This window comes from Alligator sinensis, unplaced genomic scaffold (genome assembly GCF_000455745.1).
Source record: "Alligator sinensis unplaced genomic scaffold, ASM45574v1 scaffold1322_1, whole genome shotgun sequence".
Classification (NCBI taxonomy): domain Eukaryota; kingdom Metazoa; phylum Chordata; order Crocodylia; family Alligatoridae; genus Alligator; species Alligator sinensis.
Window position 1 is genome coordinate 1,046,536 of NW_005842116.1, and position 23,571 is coordinate 1,070,106.

At 53.5% G+C, this 23,571-nt stretch overlaps 1 protein-coding gene across 3 annotated transcripts; it reads left to right on the forward strand.

The window, feature by feature from the left end:
• On the forward strand, positions 1 to 19,169 carry LOC102376117 (Krueppel-like factor 15). Of its 3 annotated transcripts, XM_006024756.3 has the most exons (5): positions 1 to 2,434; positions 5,907 to 6,025; positions 9,020 to 9,189; positions 13,844 to 14,916; positions 18,764 to 19,169. In XM_006024756.3, exons 4-5 carry the CDS (start codon positions 13,958 to 13,960, stop codon positions 18,942 to 18,944), a joined length of 1,140 nt encoding a protein of 379 aa, XP_006024818.1. In that variant the 5' UTR covers positions 1 to 2,434; positions 5,907 to 6,025; positions 9,020 to 9,189; positions 13,844 to 13,957; the 3' UTR covers positions 18,945 to 19,169. The 3 variants fall into 3 exon arrangements, with proteins under 3 accessions (XP_006024818.1, XP_025061266.1, XP_006024820.1); XM_025205481.1 differs by lacking the exons at positions 1 to 2,434; positions 5,907 to 6,025 and having other exon boundaries at positions 8,805 to 9,189; XM_006024758.2 differs by lacking the exons at positions 1 to 2,434; positions 5,907 to 6,025; positions 9,020 to 9,189 and adding an exon at positions 10,471 to 10,507.
• The last annotated feature ends 4,402 nt before the right edge of the window (positions 19,170 to 23,571 follow it).

A 23,571-nucleotide genomic window follows, 5' to 3' on the forward strand; every position in this document is an offset into this window, starting at 1 on the left:
CTTGAGGGAGGGAGGGAGGGAGGGAGGAAGGAAGGAAGGAAGGAGAGAGTTTGCTTGAACAGAGGAGGTCCAGGTGAGAGACTTGGCTAGTGAGCAAAGGGGCGTGTGAATATGTGGCTTCCTCCACTTGCGTTTTTCTTTTATCCACCTCTGCCTTTTGGGGAGAGCAGTTCAAGGAAAAATCCCCCATCCTTAGACACCGTCTCTACCCATTTCAGACCACCCCACCACCGAATGCTCCGAGGTGTCTTTCCTGTCCGTGCCCTGTCCCGCTGCATGGGAAGGATGCCTTGCTCTCATTATTTTTTAACAAGCCCGCCTTGAACTTTCCCCTCTCTCTTCATTTAAAACCCAGTCTGTCCCCCCTGTATTTCCTTGGCTGTCAGTGCCGCTGTGAAACAGGACAGCCCATTGCTGCCAGTGCTGGACAAACTGATCAGACTTGTGCATCTGAGCTGGGATGACCCATAGGACTTTAAAGGTCAGTACATGAGCTACCTCAGTCACAAGAAGCAGGGAAGAGGCTCTCAGTGCTCATTTGTGCCCACAGGTTTGCACCTCGGGTTGTCTGACTCCCCCTTTCCACCCTCTCTCTTTGGGGGTACCAGAGGCTTTGGTCCTTAAATGTAGCTTTCCGTTCCAGTGCGTCCTGCCTCAGAGCCAGGTCCACCCCTGTTTGCAGCAGTTTTTCCACCCCCCAGGCTCAAGAGCACAGAGCATCAACTCAGCTGGCAGGCTCGAATTCACCTGCAGTGCTGGGGAGCGTGGTGTCTGGGTAGCTTAGAGCAGGAGCTTGCAAGCCAGAGTGGTCGCCAGTGGCAGAAGAAAGGGTGCGGTACTGTGTGCTGCTTGTCTGGCGGGGATCAGAGCACAGGTAATGTCGGCTATCACCTCTCTGCCTTGGTTGAGGATTTGCACGCAATAGGGGAGCTCTCAGCAGTGCAACGGGCAGTCTGTGCGGCTGCAGCACGGACAGGAGCCTCTGCGGGAGTGAAGAGCGTGGCCCACAGCCCAGGCCTTGGCCCTCCCGGCAACCCGAGCTGTGCCTGCAGCGTGGGCAGAAACCAAGGTCAGGCTGAGCAACCCAGTGCCTCGTTGCCTGAGCTGCGAGCCAGCAAAAGCAACCCGTGAAAAAAGACAAGGCCTTGCCCAGGCCGGGCGAGACAAAGTGCCTTCAGTGTGACGGAGGCGTGGGAACGGCAGAGCCCTAGGGTGGAAGGCTCTGCTGAAGGACAAGGTGTTCCTGTTTTGGCAAGGCTGTGTCACACGGTGCTTTCGGCGCCAGAGCTGAAGCCGGCTCCCCTGCTGCCCGCAGACACTGCCCAAACTAGCTGCTCTTTCTCCGTCTCTCTCTCTCTTTTTTTTTTTTTTTTTTTAATTTGCTTTGAGCATGAAGGGGCTTTAAAAAACTTTCCAAATGATAATCCCAGCGACACTTCACCACGGCCAGGTTAACACACTGCAATGCAGATGTGAAAAGGGGGAGTTGCTTGCTTGCTCGCTCACAGAACAAATGAAGGCAGGAAGTATAGGAGACCCCATCGACGTAGAGCCGCAGGAGAAATCTTAAGGAGACAAAAAAGGAATTGCCTCAGCTCAGAGTTCACGGCGTCCAGACGAACGCACTGACGTGTAATGAGCATTGAGCAAGAAACTGAGTCCATGCTTGGGTGTAGGTAGGGAAGTGGCCATTTGCTTGCTTGTTTTCCAGAAGCACTGAGCCCCTTTCAGAGATGGTGGGTTTATTTAAATGCCCAAGCAAGTGTTTCACTTAAGGTTGATGGTCCCCGAGTGCTCTGGCTCATCCGACTGTCTGAGAGACAGGTGGAGGAGAGATGAAGCCCTGTTTCCAGTGTGCCTGGGTCCTGGCCCTGTGTTATGTGACCCCGGCAGTCTTTCCTGCCCAGAGCCGGGGGGCTGGCCCCGATGATCTCACGAGGTCCCTTCCAGCCCTGAACATCTGGAACCTGTGAATCCGCTATCTTCTCTCTCCCAGTGTAGCATAGACAGGCATTTTCCAAAGGCAGCGGGGGCCCGGCTCCAGCTGACAAGCCCAGCCTTTGTCTGCAGTAGCATGGCCAGATCTGGCCAGTCCCAGGAGGGGCAGGTCCTGTTTGCAGAACGGGCATTGCCAGTTCCCGTGTAGCCAAGACACGATGTCGGGGGGGGGTGGCCGTGTTTACTTGTGAAAGGAGAGCTGAGCTGGGTGAACGTGTCTGTGCACCCCGGCACTTCACCCAGGGCTAGTGCTATATCCCCTCCCTATATCCTGCTCTGGGCTCAGCCAGGGAGCCCCTCCTCAGAGCCGCCTAGACTATGGGGCTGTTTTTGTGAATAAGCTGATGATCGTGTGGGAGTGAACGGAGCTGCTGGGCGCCAGACTGAGAGACGGCGTGAGAAAGATCAGAGGAAGCTATAGGAAGAGGTTGTTCAGGTAAAGAAAACAGCTGGTGGTTCAGACAAGAAAGTAGCAGCAGCTGGAACGCTAAAGGCTTCGTAAGCCCTGCTCCAGGCTGCTTCATAGCTGCAGCGGTTCGGTTGCTTTTCCTAACTCTATCCCTTGTGGTCCATAATTAGCAAAGGCCCTTTTTTGCTCACAGCCATCCTGGGGTCAATCAGGTACATGCTTTGGGTACCCCAAAATGTCTTGGGAAAAGCCAGCATGGCTCAGTACAGAACAGTTGCCTATGGCTGGGACGTGGCACAGATGAGCGAGGGACCTCAGTGTGTCCTAGTAAGCACAAGTGCAGCCTCTGCCATGTCCTGTTGCTCTTATAACTTACATGTACATAGAAGCAGCGCTGGAGGACATGGATTCTGCTGTATGACCTACGTCCACTGGAGCAAACTCCTTCAAGGAAAGGGGCAGGTGTTCATGCAACCTCCTCTGTTCTCAGGTGACAGGTCCATTTCTGGACACTCCCTAGTGGATATTGTGGTCTCCCTCTCCCTTCTCAGCCTCCCAAATGCGGGCTTTAAAGGGAATGCTATTGGACCCAGTGGGAAGGGAGGGGAAGTGTCTGTCCTTCCCAGTTCCCGTTGTGCGAATCTCTGGATGTGGGGAAGGATGTCCTGTTCTGTTTTTCCTTCAGGGCGATATGCTGTCTGCAATACATTCATGTCTTATTTATTTAGCGGAGTCAATATTTTGTATCGCGCGCAGGGAGGGATATTATAAATTTTATTCAGAGGGAAAATAAAAAGCTTTTGATCAAGAGTGTGTGTCGCTCCATTAATTGCAACGTTTGGGGTAAGCGATGGGTCAGCACATTTCCTCCATGACCCACTGGGAGTACCTGGAGTTTGCAGAAACTGGGGACCAGCATCCACCTCTGCCTGGTTGTACTGGAAGTGACGGAGAATCCTAAAGCTGCACGAGACCCTCTAAATGATGGCCAGGCTTTCCCACTTGCTCTCTCTTCCTGGGCCCTGAGCAGGAGCATGGACGACCATCCATCCATCCATCCCACAAATGTGTTACAAAAGGCAGATCCACTAGAAGGGGACCTTGGTGAGAGCTGAGCATCGGTTGCCAGCAGGATCAGGGAGCAGGATGTGCACACAAGCCAAACCAGCAACACTGCCTGGGTTGATCGGAGCCTGAAACATGCTGCCCTTGGGAGCAAGCGAGATGGCAGCTGCTGCTTGCACAGGGGCAGGAACAACTCCACCGCATTCAAGAGAGGTCAGAGAGGCCGGTGTCACCCATGTCTTGGGCTGTTACGCTGGCCAGCTGCCTCCCGTCCCCCATTTCTCCTGGAGAAGTGATTGTAATTGCCTGATGCCAGCATCACCACCCGGTTTCCGGCAGATTTCTGCCTACTGGGGCTCTGGGTCTCAGCAGTGGGAATGGGCCTGGCCTGCCCTCTTACCATGTGAACCTGCAGGCTTCTCTGCCCTGCCTTCCCACCGCTGGCTTAGTGCTCCTTGCGGTAGCAGGGCAAGGTGATGCGGAGGGCTCTCTCCCAGCCCAGCTCATGTGCGTGCTGCACAGTTGCGCCGGCAGATGGCGCAGGGAGCCCTGCTGTCAGCATCCCTCCTGCCCACAAACCCAGGTTCCTCCATCTCTGCATAAAGCTGGATCTCAAGCCTGAGCAGCCAGAAGCACACCAGCCCTGAGGACAAGCCCAGAGAGCACAGCCTGCTGCAAAATGTGGCTTTTGCCCTGAGAAGGCAACAAAGGGAATCTCTGCTCCCATGCAGACTCCCGTCTAGGCAGACATCAGTACTGGCAGGGAAGCCCATGAGCCATGGGGTACAGCCCCCTGGTCCTGGAGGATCTGGATCTATGGCAGATGTCACTCACTGGCCAGGACCTGTTATATCATCCCTCTTTCATCCTCTGCACAGTGAACAGAGACCCCTGTGCAGCCTGGCACTTCTGCACAGCTTGTTCCTGGCTCTGGGTGCCATCATGCTGTCCAGCTGTGATGAGGGCCAGCTGCCAATGTGCTGTTTAGGGCGGGAAGGCCAGGTTAACGTCTGTAAGCAACCCCAGTGGTGCAGCAAAGGCCGGGGCATGGACCAGACCCTTATCAGGAGGGGCAGAGCAGCCCTGTCTGTCTGAAGCAGTGGTTTTCAGGTGGGGTGAGGGACCACACAGTCATGGGAAGTGATCTGCAGCTCCTGCCAGGCACCTGCTTTTGCAGTTGAAAAAGTCTGATGGAAAAGACAAATGGCAGAGACGTGTGCAGGACTGGCAGTAACCCAGTGATTCCCAAAACATTTGGAAGCACTGATTAAAAGCATTTCGGATACAAAATCTGTAAATGTAAACAGAACAGGGTGATTTGCAATGAGGGTGTGTGAGAAAGACGAGGCGTAAGTCCCACACAGACTGCTGCTGGCCACCTAGCAGTAAAGTGGAAAGGAACGGGGTTCTGGATCTGATGTGTGGAAGTGTAACACGTCCTCTATTACCTGTGAAGGGAAGCCCTTTATTCCCAAACTGGGACAAAGGGAGCTGAGTTTGTTGGACCGTGCCTGGGATAGACAGTGCGCACGTCTCTTCTCAATGGAATCACTTTATTAGAAAGCTAGACATGAGTTTAACTAGCATTCAGATTGGGCAATGGAAATGCAAAAACACTCGCATTTGGGAGCATGGGTGTAGGTCAGTCAGACCCCAGGAACTCGGAGCTCTTGTTAGCTGTTCAGTACCCCCAAGAGCTCTGGTCCATTATTCCCCTCGCCCCCCTTCCCCAGGTTTGCAATCATAGATATACGCTCATTAATGGCATGCATCTACCTACCATCTGATTGTCCATATGTTAATGAAAGGGGTTGATCACGAAGACCTCTTCCCCAGCTCAGTGACAAATTAATGATAAACACTTAATGGCTCTTTAACTAGGATGGCCTTTTGGATGTTGCATCACTTAGGTTTTGACTCTTGACAATGAGTGCTATTCCATATGGGAATGGGTGTCATTTATTTCTTTGCGTCACTGTGGTCAACCATGTAAGTCGGTGCTTTCCTGCTTACAGCAACAAAAACGTGGAAGCTGGCCTTGCAAGCCTGTCTTTATACAAGGCTGCCCAATCTTGTTCCAGTCTTTAGATAATGGAGGATGTATATGAGATGCCAAGGCCTCTAACAGGTTCCTTTCAATCTGCAAAGTAACATACTTCCCCAGCTAATCTAGTCAATGTACAAAGCCCTGTTGTTGTAGGCCTGCACCTCCACAGATTATATCTAATCCCTCAAGATTTAATGCACCTTCTAAATACAGAACCCTGGTCTATAGATTATAACTAATCTGTTTTGACATAATGCACTGTCAGCCCCGAAGGGGCAGAAACCAGTATCTCGTCTCTCTCTGGGGATTAGATGCACTCAGTGATTTGGTGCTCAGGCACAGAACCAGTGGTACTTGTTATTGTATTTCTTGTTTTTTTCCCCGTAGTGACGAAGAACTGCAGTGATGGGCTAGGACCTGCTTTGCTAGGCACCGTACCAACACAGAGCCAGGAGACAGACCCTGATCCCTCCAGCGAGATCAATCCGTGCTCAAAGCAAGCAGCTGTGAGTATGGGTATGGGAGCTTTTTCTCCCCGTGATCTCATCTTTTTATTCCTTAACGCATAAGAGTAGCCCTGGGTTCTGCTCATATGCAACTGATTTAGGGATGTAGCAACCTAGTTATTTCAGCGGTGAAATCTTACAGTGCCCTCTCCTGGCACAGAGGAAGGCAATCACGCACATGCATCGCTCTTCCAGAGAAGAACAGAGCACTCATAGTAAGAATCAGCACATGCATCATGCATGCAAGAATACATACAAGCATCATACATGCATGCAGCTGGTAGCAAAGCCAGGCATCATTTAAAACCAATAGAAAACAACAAAGCCAAGCAATCCAGGACCATGAACGCTAGCAGTGCACTCTGTGCACCTGTCATGAGAATCCAGTCCATGGAAGAGACTCATGAGCAAGTCGGTTTGTGAAAACAATCAACCCTCCCCCGGGACCCTGAAAGCAATAGATGGCCTAAAGGAAAAGACCCCAAACCTCAATTAGGAGGATGGTGTAGCCCAACTAGCACGTGAACACAATTGCTACAACATAGCAATGAACATGTACACTCCTAAAATGATTCCACATAAATGTCTACTTTGACCATTTCCTAGGAATAGGTTTGGCGAAGAGTCCTGCCCCAAAATGGAAAAGCAGAGAGAGCCATAAGCCAGTGGCAAAGACATCTGGTAGCAGCGACAACAGGAGCCTATAGTGTTCTATGGTTTCCTCAATGAAAATCTAATTACAATATGTGCCTCACACCACCATTATCCATTACAAGAAATAGCTCTGTGGTCTCCATGCCATAAAGAAGCTGCTACGGCTGGGATTTTAAGTCATTTCCATGGAAATTGGGCACCTGTCTATCTAATCTCCTTTGGAAACCCTAATCTAACCCAATGCAATTCTAATTCAACCCTCTCTATCATCCAGATAAGAGTAAAGTCTGGAGTCCATTTTTTTCAGCAGACAGTTACAGTGATTCAAGCCAAACCCAAGTGCTGGAGGTTGAAAAATGGAATCCCAATGAAAGCATCATCTCCTCATACACTGTTGCTCAACAGCCCTAATACCTGATCCAGGGAGCAAGCAACTGGGAGATGTGCACAGCATTATTTCAACCCCGTGTACATCTATCTCCAGGCTGTTGGGAAGCCCCAGTCTAAGGCAAGCCACTGGCATAGACTAGCATGCAAGCCAGCTCTCCAACCTGTGCTCTAAGTGCAGCATCCCTTGCTGGGTGGAAAGGGGGAGGCAGTCCAAACCCAGGAGAGGAGGAGCAATAGGATCAGTGGGACCAAAGAGAGACTGAGTTAGAGACACGTCCTTCTCCATTGCCAGGAGTAAGTCTAGGCTGAGCCCTCGGAGGAGGGAAGGGAGGGCACTGTGGTCTGCAGCAAGTCATCCCTGGGCCAGGAATGGGTCCCAGTGACACATGGATACAGCGCCTCAAACCCCAAGTATGGCGAGAAAGCTGGTCTTGAGCGGCTTGTGCTTCTTCTGACAGCCCCGCAGCCTGTCTCTTGCCAGGTGCTGTCCTGCAAAACATGAAATGAGACTCCTTCAACCCCAAGTTATCAGCAGCCCGCTGTGTTCCTGCCTGCTGGAACATGAACTTCAGCTTCGGAGACGTGGGGGAAGCTCCCAGGAGCTGTGGCAAACCACAGAGGAGCAGCGAAAGCAGAGGTTTCCTCCGGACTAAGCCAGGCGATCTGATAAAGGAAACAAGTCAACACAGGAGCATCAGCTTCCCAGAGAAAAGCAGAACCTTTATCGTGCCCAGTCATGTCATGGGGGGAAGAGTGGGTGGTTGTTTCGTGAAGGTGGGTTAAGTAACTTGTGTCTCCTGGAGCTTATGGGCAGGATGGAAAACACCAGTCCAAGACTGCTCTGGAGTCCGTTGCGACATCATCGCAGGCGTGGGACGTGGCCGATGCTTTTGTATTTGGACGGGCATTTGCAGGGGATTTCGGAACCGTTCGATCTCAGGCAGCCTTTTTAAAAAAAAATCCCATGTTGCATACTTCTCTCTTAGAAAAAGAAAGTAGTCTCTTCAGCTGGATGAAAACAAGTGACAGGGAAAGATGCCCATGAAAAGGGCTGGAGGAAACCAGTACCCTTTTTGAAACAGAAGCCACCAGCTTTGTCCTCCGTTGTAAGAGAAGGGGAGTTGGAATCAGGACTCCAGGGCTCTGCCCCCACTTCTGCCACTGACCTGCAGGATGATTAACAAGTCATTTAATTTCCCTGTGCCTTAATTCCCCCATTTATAAAAATGGGATAATAAAGCCTACTCTTGTAAACAGGCAATATTTTAAGTGTCCACTGAGACCTTCATGTGAAAGGCTTAGTATACACATACACATACACAGATTTAATTATACGTATTTTAGAGATGAGCTCGCACTGAGAAGTTGGGAGCCAGATCTGAATTTTCCCCCAACCAGAGTGTAGGTGGGGTTTTCAGAGTTGTCCAGGGAATTTGGAAGCTCGTTAATTAACAGAAAGCTGTCTTCCTTAGCGTATATGTATCAAGTGCTGGGAGATCTTCCATAGAAATGCAAAATACTATTAATCTCTCATATATTTCTAGAGCATCTTTCATCCTAAGGCTTCTGTTGCACTTTAGAGGCTGTCCTTATACAGACAGGTCCTTCTGCTCGCTATTCTAACGCGACTGCTATTCAACAGTATGTGATTCCTGCACAGCAGTTTAGGACAGGGAGCGATGAATAAGGCAATATCCAAATGAACTTGGAAAGTCTCCTCTGTTACTACAGCATCTGCTGTCATGCGTTAGCTTGCCTGCATGTGCTGCACTGCCTGCTGGCATTGGGATAGCAGACCTACCCGGGGCTGGTGAGACTGCACCTGTATGAACTGTACCAGCACCGCTCACTAACCGACGGCCTTTGTTGGTTGGTAATAACACCTGTGAATAAGATTCCCAGCACTGCACATATGTGGTTAACTGACAGCCAAGCTCTATGTATGTACAGGCTGCCACAGGCTGGGAGTTGACCACAGGTGCCGAAACATTAAGCCCAGCTCTCCCGTGCAGCAAAACATCTCATGAGCACCAAGGCAGATGAAGGACCGGAAAGCCTAGTGCAAAATGCATGCGAGTACCTCAGCCAGCGACCCGAGTCACGACCAGCGTCCACGAACTGTGAGTTGGGCCTTTGAGGTCTCCAGCCAAGTCTCCAACATAAATTCTAGGCTTCACCCCCTTGTTTTGCTGATTTAAACCCCACTTGGGGCAAAGGCCAGAAGAACGAACCCCTCTGGCGAGCCCGGCCCTAGGACACGTATGAAGAGTCCCAGTCGGATGGGGATGGAAAGGCCTCCCTTGATGGCGAGGGTTTCCACAAAAAGAGGCTACTGGTGTTAGCTGATGCCTCCCCTACTGAGCCCTGAATGCTAAGGCTGGTGCCTGGAGAAGCGCGCCATGCCCCATCCCACCCTGTCACTGAGCCCCGTGCCTGATCCATGCCCCTTACCCAGGCGCCAGGCACTAGCCCTTGGGGGTCCCATGCTCAGCCAGCCCCAGCTTTTCTCAGGGCAGGCGGCCGCTACTAGGTATCATCCTCGTGCTGCTAAATTCTGGCCCAGGGGAAGCCTTGCTGATGGGCTGTGCTCTCCCTGCGGGGAGCTCTGCCCGGCTGCAGCCCAAGACAAGAGGTGGCAGCAGCCTGGCTTTAATCATAGAGACGCGGGGCTGGAAAGGACTTTCAGAGGTCATCTAGGACAGTGCCTCTCGACCTTTTTTTGTACCAGGACCCATTTGTAAACGTCCATGGCCAGTCCTGACCCAGTGCCCTCCCTCCCGACCCAGTGCGTGGGGCAAGGGGTGGGTGTGCAGAGCAGGGGGGGCTCAAGCAGCCCCTTGCAGGCTGGAACTCTGCCAGCCTGCAAGGGAAAAGCCACGGCTTCCCACGGTTTTCTCCTCGAAAGAACCCATGTTTAAAGTTTGTTGGCAACCCTTTCCTATATCCTTGCGACCCACCGGTTGAGAAATGCCCATCTAATCCAACCCCTGCCTGAGGCAGGCTCACCCCTCTCCGAACCACCCCATCCTCTCAACTCCCCAGAAGAGACCCTCAGCCCTGACACAGCAGAGACCTCACACCCAACCTGGCACAGGGAGAGCAGGGGGGGGACCAGAGCAGCTACCCCCTGCTCCTCTGAAATGTTGTGCGTGTCTGGGGGCGGAGGGGGGACACCTTTCCAGGGGCAGACCCCCAGGAGGTGCCTGCTCCCTCCTTTTGGGTTGGAGCCCCAGGGGGCTTTTGCAAGCTCCTCAAGCAGAGGTAGCCCCTCTGTCCCTTCCCTGCCTGCTCCGAGAACCCCCCACCCCTGCCTCTCCGGGGGGCTGGGGCAGCGGGGAGGCCTGCAGGCGGTGCCGGAGCCGCCTCCGCGCGTCATGTGAGCGGCAGCGGCGGCTGCCAGCAGGGAAGGGACCGCGGCGGCGGCAGCAGCGAGCGCGGGTAAGGGCAGGCAGGAGCGGCGGGGGCTCGGCCGGGCTGGCGGGGGCAGGGCCGGACACGTGCAAAGGGGAACCAGCCCCGATGGGGCGCCGGGTGGTGGCGGCGCGGCTGTAGCGCGCCAGTGTGGTGTGCTCCGGACCCGGCTGTAGCGCGCGAGTCTGGTGCACTCCAGACCCGGCTGTAGCGCTCGGGTATGATGCGCTCGCCAGCACTCAGCTTTCCAGCCCCGCTCGCCTGCGGTGGGTCCAGGGAGGCTGCAGCAAGGCTGGCTGGGTGCTGCAGCAGCTATTTTCCTCAAGCCCCTGCCTGGCTTAGATGATCCTGGCTTAGATGCCTCTGTTCTTCTATGGGGATTTCCCAGGTTGCTGGGCTTTGTTGGTTCCCCACCCCTCTTTCAGCTCCATGTGTCAAGGGGGGGTTGAAGCCTCCCTCATGTTGGCAGCAGCCCAGGCTGGGGATGGGGACTGGGCTGTGCCGATGCTCCTGCTGGGAGCAGTCGGAGGTGCCTGGCTAGGGGGTCTTGCCCCTCTGCGCAGGCTCTGACCAATGCCACATTTGAGGTCAGGATAGGAATTTTACCTCCTGGTCAGAACGGCATGAACTGTGGGGAGAGGTTTTTCCTCTGTAGCAGGAGCCGTGGTCTCTACCCAGGATCTCTCGAGTGCATAGTGACAGCATTTCATAGAAGCAGCATGTTGGCTGCAGCCGGTCTCCTTGTGGCAGTCCAGTAAGGTGAGGTCCCCTTGTGGCAGTTCAGGTGAGGTCTGTGCTGGGTCGGGGTGACGGTCGTCTTGCGTAGAGTTTAGATGATGGGTTGCCTGGGATGGTTTGGACAAGGCTGATCCTGCCTCGCACGAGATGCAACCTGTGGACTAGATGCACCCTTCCAGCCCCGCTTCTGTAGGAGTCTGTCATTCTCTTTGAATATCCAAGCACAGGAGAAACCACCCCTGAGCTTTGCTGCACCCCTGCAAGGTGGGTGAGCATTAGCAGCCCCCTGGTACCCCCCGCAATGAGTCAAGGCACCAAGAGATGAGATTTGTGGGAGGCCGGAGAGCTGCAGAGAAATGAAGTGTCTTGCAGGACAGGCCTGTTTGATGCACAGAAAGATCACGAGCGTGTGCCCACCCAGGAACGGTGTTAGAGGGGCTGTTCAGACAACTTAAAACAAGAACAGGGACGGGAGCGAGGGTCAGAGGTTGATAAGAAGTGCTCCAAATGGGGACGCTGGGCAGAGCGTATTGACTTGCATGACAGGATGTGTGCGCACTCCAGCCAGAACAGCACGCAGAGCTCTGCTCCCAGCACCACCGTTGTTCTCGTGTGTCTCGAGTGCTCTGAGGTCGCTTTGCGGCTCCCAGACACCTGGGGCTTGGCCTGAAACAGCAACTTGCCTGTTGTTTTTAGTGCAGTATTTGCATGCTGGCTTCTGGGTCTGCTCACGAGTCCTTGACTTTCATGTCTCTGGGCACAGCCTTATCGCCTGTTACTATAGTAGCTGGTGATTGATGTGCTCGGTGCATTTGTCTAAGCAGCATTATTCTTTCTTTCGAAGTAGTGTTTTTTGCTGAGGTGCCTCCAAAAGGCCCTGTTGTCTTTGGCATGATGGCGACCTCACAGGTGGGACCTCAAATCCCACAGATTTCCTCGTAGCTTGTCACTGTCACTCTCTTACCCAGAGCGGGAGGCTGTAGCCCTAGCTCTGCTCCCAGGCACTGGGCTGCATGTTAGGGGTTTGTGCCCTGGTCTGCCCATCTGCTCACTTCACAGGCTCCAGAGGGCTCAGAGAAGTAAGATCCTTGAATGGGAAGCCCAAGTATAAGTGCCAAAAAACAGCTGTCCTGTGCCACTGCCATCGTGGCAGAGGATGGTTCCCCTTCTTGAGCTCTTCCTCCCTGTGGAATGGCACCGTGAGTTTTATCAAGTGTGCTGCAAGCTGGTAGGGAGCTGGTGTCGGTCTCCGTTGTCTCCAGAGTCTGTCTACGGTAATTCCTTAATACCTGAGTGCCTCATGGTGTTTATACTTATTCTCAAAGTCCTCCTGAGACGTAGGGTGGTCATATCATCCCCCTTTCAGACACGGGGAATTGAGGTCTATAGAGCAGGGAATTAAATCCAGGTGTCTTGAGATCCAGGCTGATGCCCTAACCATGAGCGCACCCATCTAGTTGCATGACTAGCTTCTAAGTTGGCCTTCATCTTCTCAGAGGGCCCAAGGTCAATGGTCCGTTCTTTGCAAGGCACCTGACAAACCATGTCTCTGTCCTGAAGAGCTCATGAATTAACTCAGCGAAGGCAGGGGAGCAGTTGTCTCGCTGCACCTTGCAGGGATGGACAACAGCCTTGGGAGTCTCTTTGCAGAGGAGGGGCCAGAAGGTGCAGGGCACTTGAAGGGTGAGAAACTATTGTAAGCGCAGACGGCAACACAAGAGGAGGAGATTGTGGGAGAAGCATAGTAACGAAGGGGCGGTGGTTGTGGAGAGTGAAATGGGAGCAGGGCTATAGGCAGGCTGGGGTTAAGCAGACCCTGCAAGAGGATGAGCCCCGGGTAGGGCTCTGAGGGGGTCTGTCTGACATGACCCATACTCATCTCCTGCTTCACGCCAAATTGGCATTGGCCTCTGCCGATTGTGTCTGTGCCACCACTGATTTACAAAGGCCTGCTGTGCACGGGCTAGAGACAATATTGCAAAAGACCTCGAGCAACTAGAGGGTCTTTGGCTGGTCTTTTGCCCTCGGCAGACTGTAAAATGTCAGCTGCTTTTATTTTTTTCCCCTAAAAATAAAGTCGGGGTCTGTTTGCACCTGGAACGCTCCTCAGAATTTCCCTTTCCCGGCAGGAAGGGGCCTGGGGAGATGGTGGGTGGAGAGACTGGCATGGCTGGTTTGGACGGCTCTGCTGCAATCCCACGTTTAGTCGGAAGATACGGGCTCATAAAAGGCTCTAGCCTGGGCTTCCTCTCTGTGCCGTACCTCCTGAAGGGCTCCTTCCCCTCCTCCTCATGACTCTGCCGACCATCTCCCCTCCCATTCAGCCCTGCGTACCATTGCTCCGGCAGGTGTAACAGTCCATTAGACGGGTGAATGAAAGAGTGCAAAGCCTGGATGCGAGGTGCAAAGCCTGTACCCTGCGGCAGCCCAGGTCTTTGCAGACCACAGGACTCTGTCTTAGATGCAAAGTATCTGGTGGGGTGGAGTTTGTTGTTTTTTGGGGTTTTTTTGAGGAACAGAGCAGTTTTTCTGGTGACTGCTTTTGAGGCTTTGTTTTCAGCGGTACATCTGGCTGCTCCTGGGTTTTTTGCCATGGTAAATAATCTTGTCATCACTTCCTTGCAGATGGGCTAAGGATTTCCCAGCCTCGGGGCTGCCAGCTGTGCTGCCACCCGCCTGACTTGTTACGTACCCAGCCAGTTCCTCGGCTTCACGTGAGGAGGGGACGCTGGCCAACAAATGGTCTCTGTGAGTCGCAGCGAGCCACTACCCGCTTCCGACTCCCCGACTGACTCGCTGAGCACCCCTCAGCGAGACAGCATTACTGCAGCTCTTCAGACCAAGATGCCGCCCTCGATGCTGCTGGAGAGCTGCAATGAGGGGGTGCCCAGTGTACCAGAGGGCTCCGCTGTTCTGTTTCCAGATGGCATTGGCCCCGTGCAAGATGCTCCTCTCCCTCCGTCCAAGTTTAAGAAGGAGGGTGAGAAACCCCAAGCCACCATCTATGAGGCACACTTGAAGCTGCCTGACTTCTGTTCCAGCCTCTCCCGGGACTTCATCCCCACCCTGGAGGAGATTGAGGAGTTCTTGAAGGAGAAGATGGAGCTCCTCAAGGAGGAACTGGGTGAGAAGCAGCCGGTGGGAGGCAAGCTCGAGTTCAAGTCGGAGATCAACCTGGGAAACTCTGGGGTGCAGCTCGTGCCCAGGATGGTCACGGAGGGGGATACATCAAGCCCAACCCAGGCTGTGTTGGTGCCCGGGGCCACGGATCTGGTGACAGCTCTCGGGAGCATCCCTGTTATCCTCCAGATCCAGCCCATCCAGGGGAACCGTGCGAGCCCCCCTCCCCAGGAGGCTTTGGGGAGCATCAAGGTGGCACACTTGGTCATCAGCGTGCAGGGCCAAAGCCTGACCCTTCTCCCTCAGGCTGCCGAGCCCCCTGGGACTGTCTCGAATCAGAAGTACATCAAAATTGCCCCCCTGCCTGTGGCTCTGAGGCCCGGGGAGCTGGGGGCTGTGCGAGCGGCTGAGGCCACCCCCAAGTGCCAGAAGGCTGCCTCTCCCATTCTCCGTGTCCACCAGTGCTCCCACCCCGGCTGCAGCAAGACATACACCAAGAGCTCCCACCTCAAAGCACATTTCCGGCGCCACACTGGAGAGAAGCCTTACATCTGCCTGTGGCCCAACTGTGACTGGAGGTAAAAGCATGAGCAAGGAGCAAGGCAGGGCTTGCTAAGCCATGTAATTCCCAGTTGCAGGTCCTGGCCCGTTCTTGCTTTCAGAAGCGCTAGCTGTGGTGCATTATAGCCCTGTTTTCCTCAGGTGCTTGGTACCCACAACTGAGCCCAGATTCCCCAAAGCCTCGTCACCCATTTTGCTCAGGCCTCCTCGAAACCCAGCCCGACCTTCAGGAAATGTTTCCCATCCTGGGGCTCGTAGCCTTGGTTGAGCGTGAAAGGTTGGGCAGGTTATGAAAAATAACACAGCTCTGCTGCCCGTCCTGCTACCTTCCTGCTCTCTTTACAAGGCTGTTGGCCAGCTGCTGCCTTGTAACTTTAGATAGCTGGGATTGCCTGCTTGGTGGAGGTACGAAGCATGTGTGACGAGTTCAGACAGCTCTTGGGAGCGTTGATTCAGTAACGCCGGTGTCCATTAGCTCTAGCAGGGCCTTTTTGACATTGGGTCCCGGACTAAATATATAGCAAACCCCAGCCGGCCAACTGTGAGTTGGTCTCTCATTCCCTCAGCTGTTTTGACTCTGCGGGGGCATTTCATCTCTTGAATGGGGCGTAACTGAGATTACGGCTGTTAGTGGTGCAGGAAAGTTTTAACTAGATGTAGCTTGTGCCTTTCCTGGGACTTCCTTTTTAAAACGAATGATAGGATTTAGAGAGGGGGAGGATGGAACTGAAAAGCCCGTTAAGATGCTTGGGAAGGTTTTCTGAAGTCATTTGCATGGCTTGGAAACCTTCTTTCTGTGTTAGGAGCATCTTGGATGCCTTAACTTCTTGCTCTGACTCCTAAGTCACTTAGATGCATTAAAAAAAATGAACCCCCCTGTTCCTTGGACAGTTCAGGGTTATTTCCCAGGCTTGCTTTGCTTCGTCTGTGTTTTCTATCAGTGGTGTTGCCATGAAGTCTGTGGCTCTGTAGCTCTCCCTCTTTAAGATAATAAATCCTAATTTTTACCTGCATTTTTCCTTTTCTCTACATCACCACTTCTCTCTGAGTTTTGCTTCGTTGTACCACCCTTTATTAACCCCCACCCCTTGATGCTGGCTTCCTTCTGATAACAGTTACTTGAGGGCATATCTCTATGTACTCACGCTCTTTGTGGTTGTGTTGTATGTTTAGTTATTTTAATCTTTGCTCCCTGAAGCAGCCCAACCCCTTAATTGCATCTGCTGCTCTCCCTCCAAGGTGTTGATCTCTTTCTGATGTGCCCAGAGCTGCAGGGGATATTCTAGCTACAGCCTCAACACTGCAATATGAGGTGGAGCTAACCGTAGGAAGACCTAGTTCTTAGGTGGCAGACTGGAAAGTCCTTCACGACGAAGGACAGTCTCAATGATATAGGAGCATCCCTGATCCCTCCTGCGGTATATACACCCAGCAGTTGCATTGCTTTCCCCTTACTGTATTGCCTTGTGTTTTTCTGCCTACTTTGCTGTCGGCTCTAGCTAGCTACAACCATGTTCAAACACAGCTGTTGCTCTCAAGGCTGTTCTCCCTCCTGCAGAGTGGCCTCAGCTGCTAATCTCAAGTTCCTGCTCATCGTGTTGAGCTGAGACCTTGGGACTAGCTGCTCATGACTGCTAGGAAGCAAGGCGGTGTTTCTCGCTGAATGTCTGGAGGTGGCCCTGGGATCCCGATAGAGTGCACTGAAGAAACTCAGAGCAGCCTTGCAAACACCACATTTACTGTCCCAGGTGCGGGCTTTATATTCTGCACAGGGAGCAGGGCTGTAACTGAAATTTTTCGCTCCACATTTTATTGGCGCGTTTCAGCCAGATGGAAAAACCCTTTGCTCTAATGTTTCTGCCTTCTGGGTCAGCCGCTTGGACGCAGAAGCGGGGGAATTCCCGCCTTGAGCTCCTTCTCCGTTGATGTTTACAAATACGAAGGATCTTGCCGATGATTGCAGCAGTGCTGAGGCTTTGAAAGGCAGCGGCAGTCAGACCCGAGCACGCACACGCTCACCAGTGCCTGGTGCGAGTGCAGAGCAAAGTGGGTGCAAGAGGAATTGGATAAGAGGCAAAGGGACTTTCTGAGAGGCTCCGCTGATTCACACCATATATGGGAAATAGCTAGAGATGCAGATCGGTGTAGCCAAATATTCAGATGGCCCTCGTCGCTTTGCTAACATGCTTCTGCAGAGAAGCTGCAGCCCAGAGCAGCGAGCGGAGGTGTCCAAGCTCGCTCATGGGCTTGCTGGCCTCTCCCCAGTTTCAAATCCAGAGCATGCTGACAGGGAGGAGAAGCTGTGGCTTACTTCCAAATGACCATCGCTTTTTCACGAGAGAGGAGCTCCTGGGCATGGCCGCGAGACCGGGGTTTGGGTGGGGAATGCCCTGCTCTGAGTCCAGCTGCTAGGTCAGAGCTGAGCCCCAGTGCCAGGCTGTGTGGGGAAGCAGGCTCTGTGCCTGGGCTGAAGGGATGCTGGGTAGTAAGCCTCTTCCCTGCTCTGCAGCGACCGGCTGCCTCTACGTGGGAGGGGAAGTCAGTCACCATGGCCCTCTGGGCTGGCCTCCGGTGAGGGGCTGAATAGTGCCACACTGGCGCCAGGCTTGTGATTTGGGTGCCCTTCTGCTGGGAGCTGGCCTGAAAGCTGCTCCGCCCAGGCACCCAAGCAGATCCAGATGGTAGCGAGTGTCCTTCAGTCGCTGCCCGTCTGTGCTGGAGCCAGGGTCGCACTCCAGAGATGCGACACTGTTTACCCCGTTCCTGCTCCCCAGGAGTTTCTAGAAGGGATAAGATTAGGAGTGTCACACTGCCGTGCCATGCTCTTTATCCAGAGGGAAACAAAGCAAGGGGTATCAAAGTGGGATAACTTGGTTCCTCAGCCCTCCCGGGCATCCCCACATAGCTCGTTCCTGGCCTGGCAGACAGGTGCAGCAGTCTTCCTCTCTTGCCTCTATCCATTTTCTACGGCTCCTGGCTGGGAACTTTGTGAAGGAGGGGAGCATCCTAGCTGCCATGGATTGTCCCTCCTGGAAACCCCGGGTAGTGTCATGCTGGGCTGAGTCAGAGGTTATTTCTAACCACTGCAGCCCGGACAGACAGCAAAGGCCTGAGTCAGGCCAGCCTGAAGTAGATGGACTGCTTGCTGCTGCTGCTGCTGCTGCTCGGTTCTGGCCACAAAATGGGTGCCTGATGCCAGATTCATCATCCCTGAGGCCACTCTGCCTTTCAGCTGCTGGAGTTGCACCAGGGGTAACTTGGCTTGATATGTCCCATGGATACTGCAAGGGGAAAGTGCCTGGGTGTGTCTGGTGACTGGAGAGGAGGTGGGCGTCAGGAGACGGGCTCCAATCCAGCTTTGCATGAGATGCACTTTCTTCTGTGGTTTCCCCTCCTATGAGGACTGAGCCTTCCCTAATGCCTGTGGGATGGGTTGGAGGTGCTGTGCCGGTGCTATGTGTTATGGCTCTGACCTAGTCGATGCTTTCAGCCACTCTCTTCGGGTGCTTGCTGCTGCTTGTCTGTCTGCTGAGCTGAGTCTCCTCCCTGTAGGATCCAAGCATCTCCCAGGTGCCAACGGATCTTGTTCTCGCAAGGAAGCGCTACCTCCATGTTATAGCTGGGAGGCAAAGTGACTCGCCCAGGGCCACATGAGGAGTTTGTGGCAGAGGCAGGCAATAAACCTTGAACTTTTCAGTCCCAGTGTAGCGTCTTGCCCAAGACCACCGACTTCAGATTCCTTGCTGATCTCTGTTTTCTGGCTGGGCTGAGGTGGCCTCGGTTAAGAGCTACCCTCTTCCGGTTGATTAGCTAGTGCCAGGCGAGCGACCAGAAGAACCCACTGTGCTTCCCTTCTCCTGGCAGGTTCTCCCGGTCGGACGAGCTATCCCGCCACAAGCGCTCCCACTCCGGGGTCAAGCCCTACCAGTGCATGGCCTGCGAGAAGAAGTTTACCCGCAGCGACCACTTGGCCAAGCACATGAAGATCCACAAGAGCCAGCGCGGAGCTGGGAGCCGGACAGCTCAGGGCATTGGCAGCAGTTAACCCTCTTGCTCCTGCCTGATGTTGCCGGGGTGGAAACCAGCTGAGCCAGAGGCTGAACAGCAGTGCAAGCAGCCTCTCCTTTGGCAGGAGAGGGAAGGGACTCTTTGTGTAGGCTGTGGACGATCCAAGGTCTATCTCTGCCCAGTAGTGCCTTATAGTCGGGGCCTGTCTCTGATGGAGCCGTGTCCCCTCTAAATACATATCATATACATGATAGAAGCCTCTACTAGTTGGCGTCTGTGTGTCTCAAGGTGGGGAAGGGCTTCGTAAAATGGCTTTGATAATTGATTGGGTGTTGCCCGCTCTTTTCTGATGCCCCAGTTACACTAATTTTGGCTTAGGGTTAACAGGTTTTCATCCCCAGCTTGCATCCTGACCTGCTGCTTGTGCATTCCCCTGTGCTACTGCAGCTGAGTTCACTGCTGTGGTCTACGGGCAGTGGTCCTGCGGGCTTCCCAGGGGATGAGCCAAGGAAGAGTCATGCTGGGTCTATTGGTTGGAGAGATGCCTTCACGTACATGCTGTGCAGCAGGTACAACAGGTGACCATCTCCATCTTTGTGCTGCTCGCAGCTTACTTTTGCAGGACCAATTAAGCCAGTGAACTCCTTTCTCCAATGTCTCTGTTTGGATCCAGCGTAAACTTTTGTGCAGGCCTGGCGAGGGTGCCATGGGGGCTCTTCCTGAACGTGCACTCAGTTGCACGTGGCAGACACGCAGGTGGTTGTTGCATGTCCTCGCTTTGTCTGGTGCCCCTAGTGAGAGGGCGTGCAGCCTGCTGGCCACAGGCAGGGCCTTAAAATACAGTCACTTTTTGCTGAGGGTCGGATGGAGCGTTGCATTCTGAGACTTGGTCTGCGGGGTACACATCTGTATTAAGGATGTCTGCTCTGTGCACATCAGGTGCAGGGCTCATGCTTCAGGTGAGTGCCAGCACATGACATGTCGCAGCCCCGTGGAATTCAGGTGGGTTGCGGTGAGGGGGAAAAGAGCAGCAGAGCCAAAGAGGCTGCTTCTCAAGTGCTAGCATCAGGGCAGCCAAGGTTTGGGAGCTGCAGGTTTAATGCATGTGATAACGAAGCTTTAATTCTGAGCCAGAGGAGAAAGTGCGTGAGAAACACTTTGTTTTCTGTCTCTGTGAGTGTTTACTTCAAGCACCTTCTCCTCGAGGGCACCTTCCTCAGGCCCCACGCCAGCGTGACTCACGTTGCGCTTGCTCCCGTTCTCCCCCGCACTGCAACCGCTGCCTCCGCAGACCCGGTTCCTTTGGGAGCTGTCCCCTTCTGCTGTTCAGCCTTCAGCCTGCCGAGGGCAGCCGTGGCTTCTCTGGTCTCATTCCCTAAACATGGGTTCCCCCTGGTTGCGCCGGGAGTGGCAGGGAGCTGGCCCACAGCATCCTACGGTGTAGCTGATTTGCGCTGCGACCGCCGAAGAGAGGGGAGGGGAAAAGCTCCCTTTATTAAATCAAATGCCCTAAATACCTGTGTGTTGTGCAATGTACACTGTTGCCTCATCTGCTTCTCCAGGGTGCTGTTGGTGAATGGTCCCAAAAGTTTGTTCAAGCTTCTGCGATGATCTCTGCTGCAATGATGTGGCAGGGCTGCACATTAATGAACCACAGATGAGATCCCTGAGCAGCAGCAGGGGAGGATGAGAGCGGCCTTGTCTGCCTTTCCCTTGGCAGGAGCACACTAGCATTCCCAAGTGCTGTGGTTTAGTTTGGGCTTAGCCTGAGTACGGGACCAGGAGCCAGGACTTCCCGGCTCTGGCTCCGGTGCTGAGGCTCAGTCTATGCAGTGGAGCAAGTCGTGTCTCCATTTTCCCATTTCGAATGGTCTGTGCCGTGCTTGGGTGAAAAGGGCTAAGCCGTATCATGTGGCTGCAGGGCCTTTGGTACAAACGAAGCTGAGTTACTCCTAAGTGCACGGTGTGAGCACGTACAGAATGGTGCAAAATGCTTCTGCCTTTGCAGCTGTAGTTTGGGAGGCAGCAATACTGATTGAGCCTGGCCAGCCCACACGTCCGGGCTCTGTCCCTTCCCCAGCTGTTTTCATGTATCATGGCAGCGTCAGATGATGCAACGTGACCCTGACTGCAGCCAAAGCCTAGCCTTTAGCCTGAAACTTTTTCATAAAGGAGTAGGGTGTCTCTTTGTCTCCCACGACAGCCCTCGTGCCTTTCTTCCACTGATGCTTGTGCTCCCCTCTCCCTATGGACACCCTTGGAATAGAAGGCCAGCTGGTCTCTGACTGAGCTAAAGGGAGCCCTCACCCAGGGAGAGATTAAGGACTCGACGAAGTGTAAAAAAGGAAGCAGCATCCTCAGCGCTGTGAGTTGGGTCCCTGGAGGTGTGCAAAACCCCAGATCTCCAGCATCTGCTGCAAGGTCTCTGTGCCCCGGGGGACACTCTGACCCGGCCAGCTGCACTTGCAGAGTCAGAGCTTCCTGCTTCAGTGAGTTGGCTGCACCACAGTCTATTTTTTCCCCTCTTCTATTTCAAGCTCTAGACATTGTGCACAAGCAGTAGCCTAAAACAAAACTCTCGCTATTAGGCCAGCAGCTGGTTTAGATGCTAATCTTGTCCCGTCTTCAGCAGTTTTGAAAGTCCTGGAGCTCTGTTGGGAGTTAACCGGGGAGATTCGTGGCTGAGGTTTGTATTTCTTGGATATGTGACCTCCCTGAGGCATTGCATGCTCTTTGTGAGGAGAGGTCGTGAAGGTTAAATGTTGGCCCCTCTCTCTTCTCCCTTGGCCATTTCCTTGCATAAGCATGTGGGTATGCATGCATGTGTACACACACACACACACACACACACACACACTCTTACACTTCCTGGTTCTGCCACTGACTGGCGGTGGGACAGTGGGCAAGTCACTTCCCCTCTCTCTGCCTCTGTTTCCCCCTTCCAGCCTGGGTCAGCTCCATCAGGAGGAGACTTAGTCCTGCGCGTGGCGTACATACGGTTCCCGGTGCAGAAGAGGGTCCCCCACTCTTTCTTGGCGCTGCTGTGACATCGGCCATGGAGCTGAGAGGGGAGCAGCGTCTCCTTGGTTCTGTTAAAACTCCCATCCAATGGCCCGGTGCTGATGGTGGCTTTCTGATGCTGACAGCAAAAAAGTCAACTTCCAAGCTCTGTCGGGTCCTGCTGTGCAGGTTGTCTCTGCCTTCACCTTGGTACCAGTTGCTGCTATCTTGGGGGCTCCAGCTTGTAGTTGTCAATGCAAATGATTCTGGGGCGAAACAGCGAAAGACCTGGAGATCCTGAAAAGGGTTTGGGGGAAGCTGGTTTCTCTCTCTGCCCTCGTCAGAGAGCTATCTTCAGGTTCAGCATCACAGCTGCTGTAGCTGCTGATATTTATGGGACCAACCAGACCTTGACCCTCCCAGCCCATGCCCTGTTGTATGGAGATTTCCTGGCATTTAAGAAGCAGCCTTAAATATCTTGGGGGGGTTATATTTGTGGAGTGATGTCATGAGGCTGTATCGCCACAAGAGTGCAATCTGTCCAGGCGTGTAGGAGGAGGATGTTTTACAGTGAGCGGAGCTCGCTCGTGGTAGGAAGCTGAGCCCAGCTACTGCTAAGTGTCCCCAGGCAGCTGCGGTGCATGCTACAGGCAGAGTCAGGAGATTTGCAGGCTCTTGCCAGGGTAGGATTCCCCCAGGGCTGAAACATCCCTGATGACTAGCTCCATCTAGTCCTTGCACGGACACTAGCAGCAGTGCCCACCGTCAAGAGAAGGAGTCAAGTGGCATTTCCTTCTTGCAAAAATCAGAGCACCACGTTGGTGCTGTGGAACTGAAAGTGCCATGTCACGCTGTCTGGGCTACCGAATGATTTATGTGGCAGTCATTTCCCTCGGGTCGACTGCTTGGCTCCCAGAACATGATCTTCTGTGTGGCCTGGTGCAAGGCTGGAGGTGAAAAGGTGTGCGTTGAGAGCTGAGGGGTATAGCGTAGTGAAGGTAACGCCTGTTGCTTTGTGTCTAAAGCTCTGTTCCAAGAGAGCGCTCCAACACGGGCTAAGAGTTCTGCTTTTTAAATCGGGGGCTCACCGCATGCACCTTTTCCTGCGGTGCATTTCCCAACGCAGCCCATGGAACAAAGCAATCTCGAATGAGACTGATCTTCCTTCCCTTGCGAGCGCTTCCTTCACTAGTGAGGCCTGAAACTCTCTCCTATGGTTATTCAGAGACACGCCCAGCAAGCAGATTTTCATCCTGCTTGAACCAATTAGCTGCTGGGTTCAAAGCTATGTTGAAAGGACGTTGTTAAATTATGGAGCAAGCTTTTGTGGGAGTGCTTCATTTGGGGCTGCATCGTTGACCGGCTGTCCTGAAGTCCTTCCTCCACTCCCTGGGATAAGGTACCATGATCATAAATTTGGGACTTGCTGCAAGTTTTCTCCTTTGTATGTGTTTTAAACATCTTTATTCTAACCCTACTAGACTGTCCTGGTCTCCCTGGCCTTGCTAGGCACACACCATCTTGTTTTATTTTAGTATAAGCTCCTCAAGGCAGGACAGGCATCTGCTCTGTTGCTACAACTCCCCCAGGAAGGGACCCTAGCCTGACTGACCTCAGGCACTAGGCCAGTGTACATCTTTATCATTAAACTGCTCCTCCTGCTC

Excerpts from the sequence above, each read along its gene's own strand:
- LOC102376117 (XM_006024756.3), top strand. The coding sequence starts at position 13,958 with ATGGTCTCTGTGAGTCGCAGCGAGCCACTACCCGCTTCCGACTCCCCG. Across the intron at positions 14,917-18,763 it reads TGGCCCAACTGTGACTGGAG|GTTCTCCCGGTCGGACGAGC; the intron begins GTAAAAGCATGA and ends TTCTCCTGGCAG.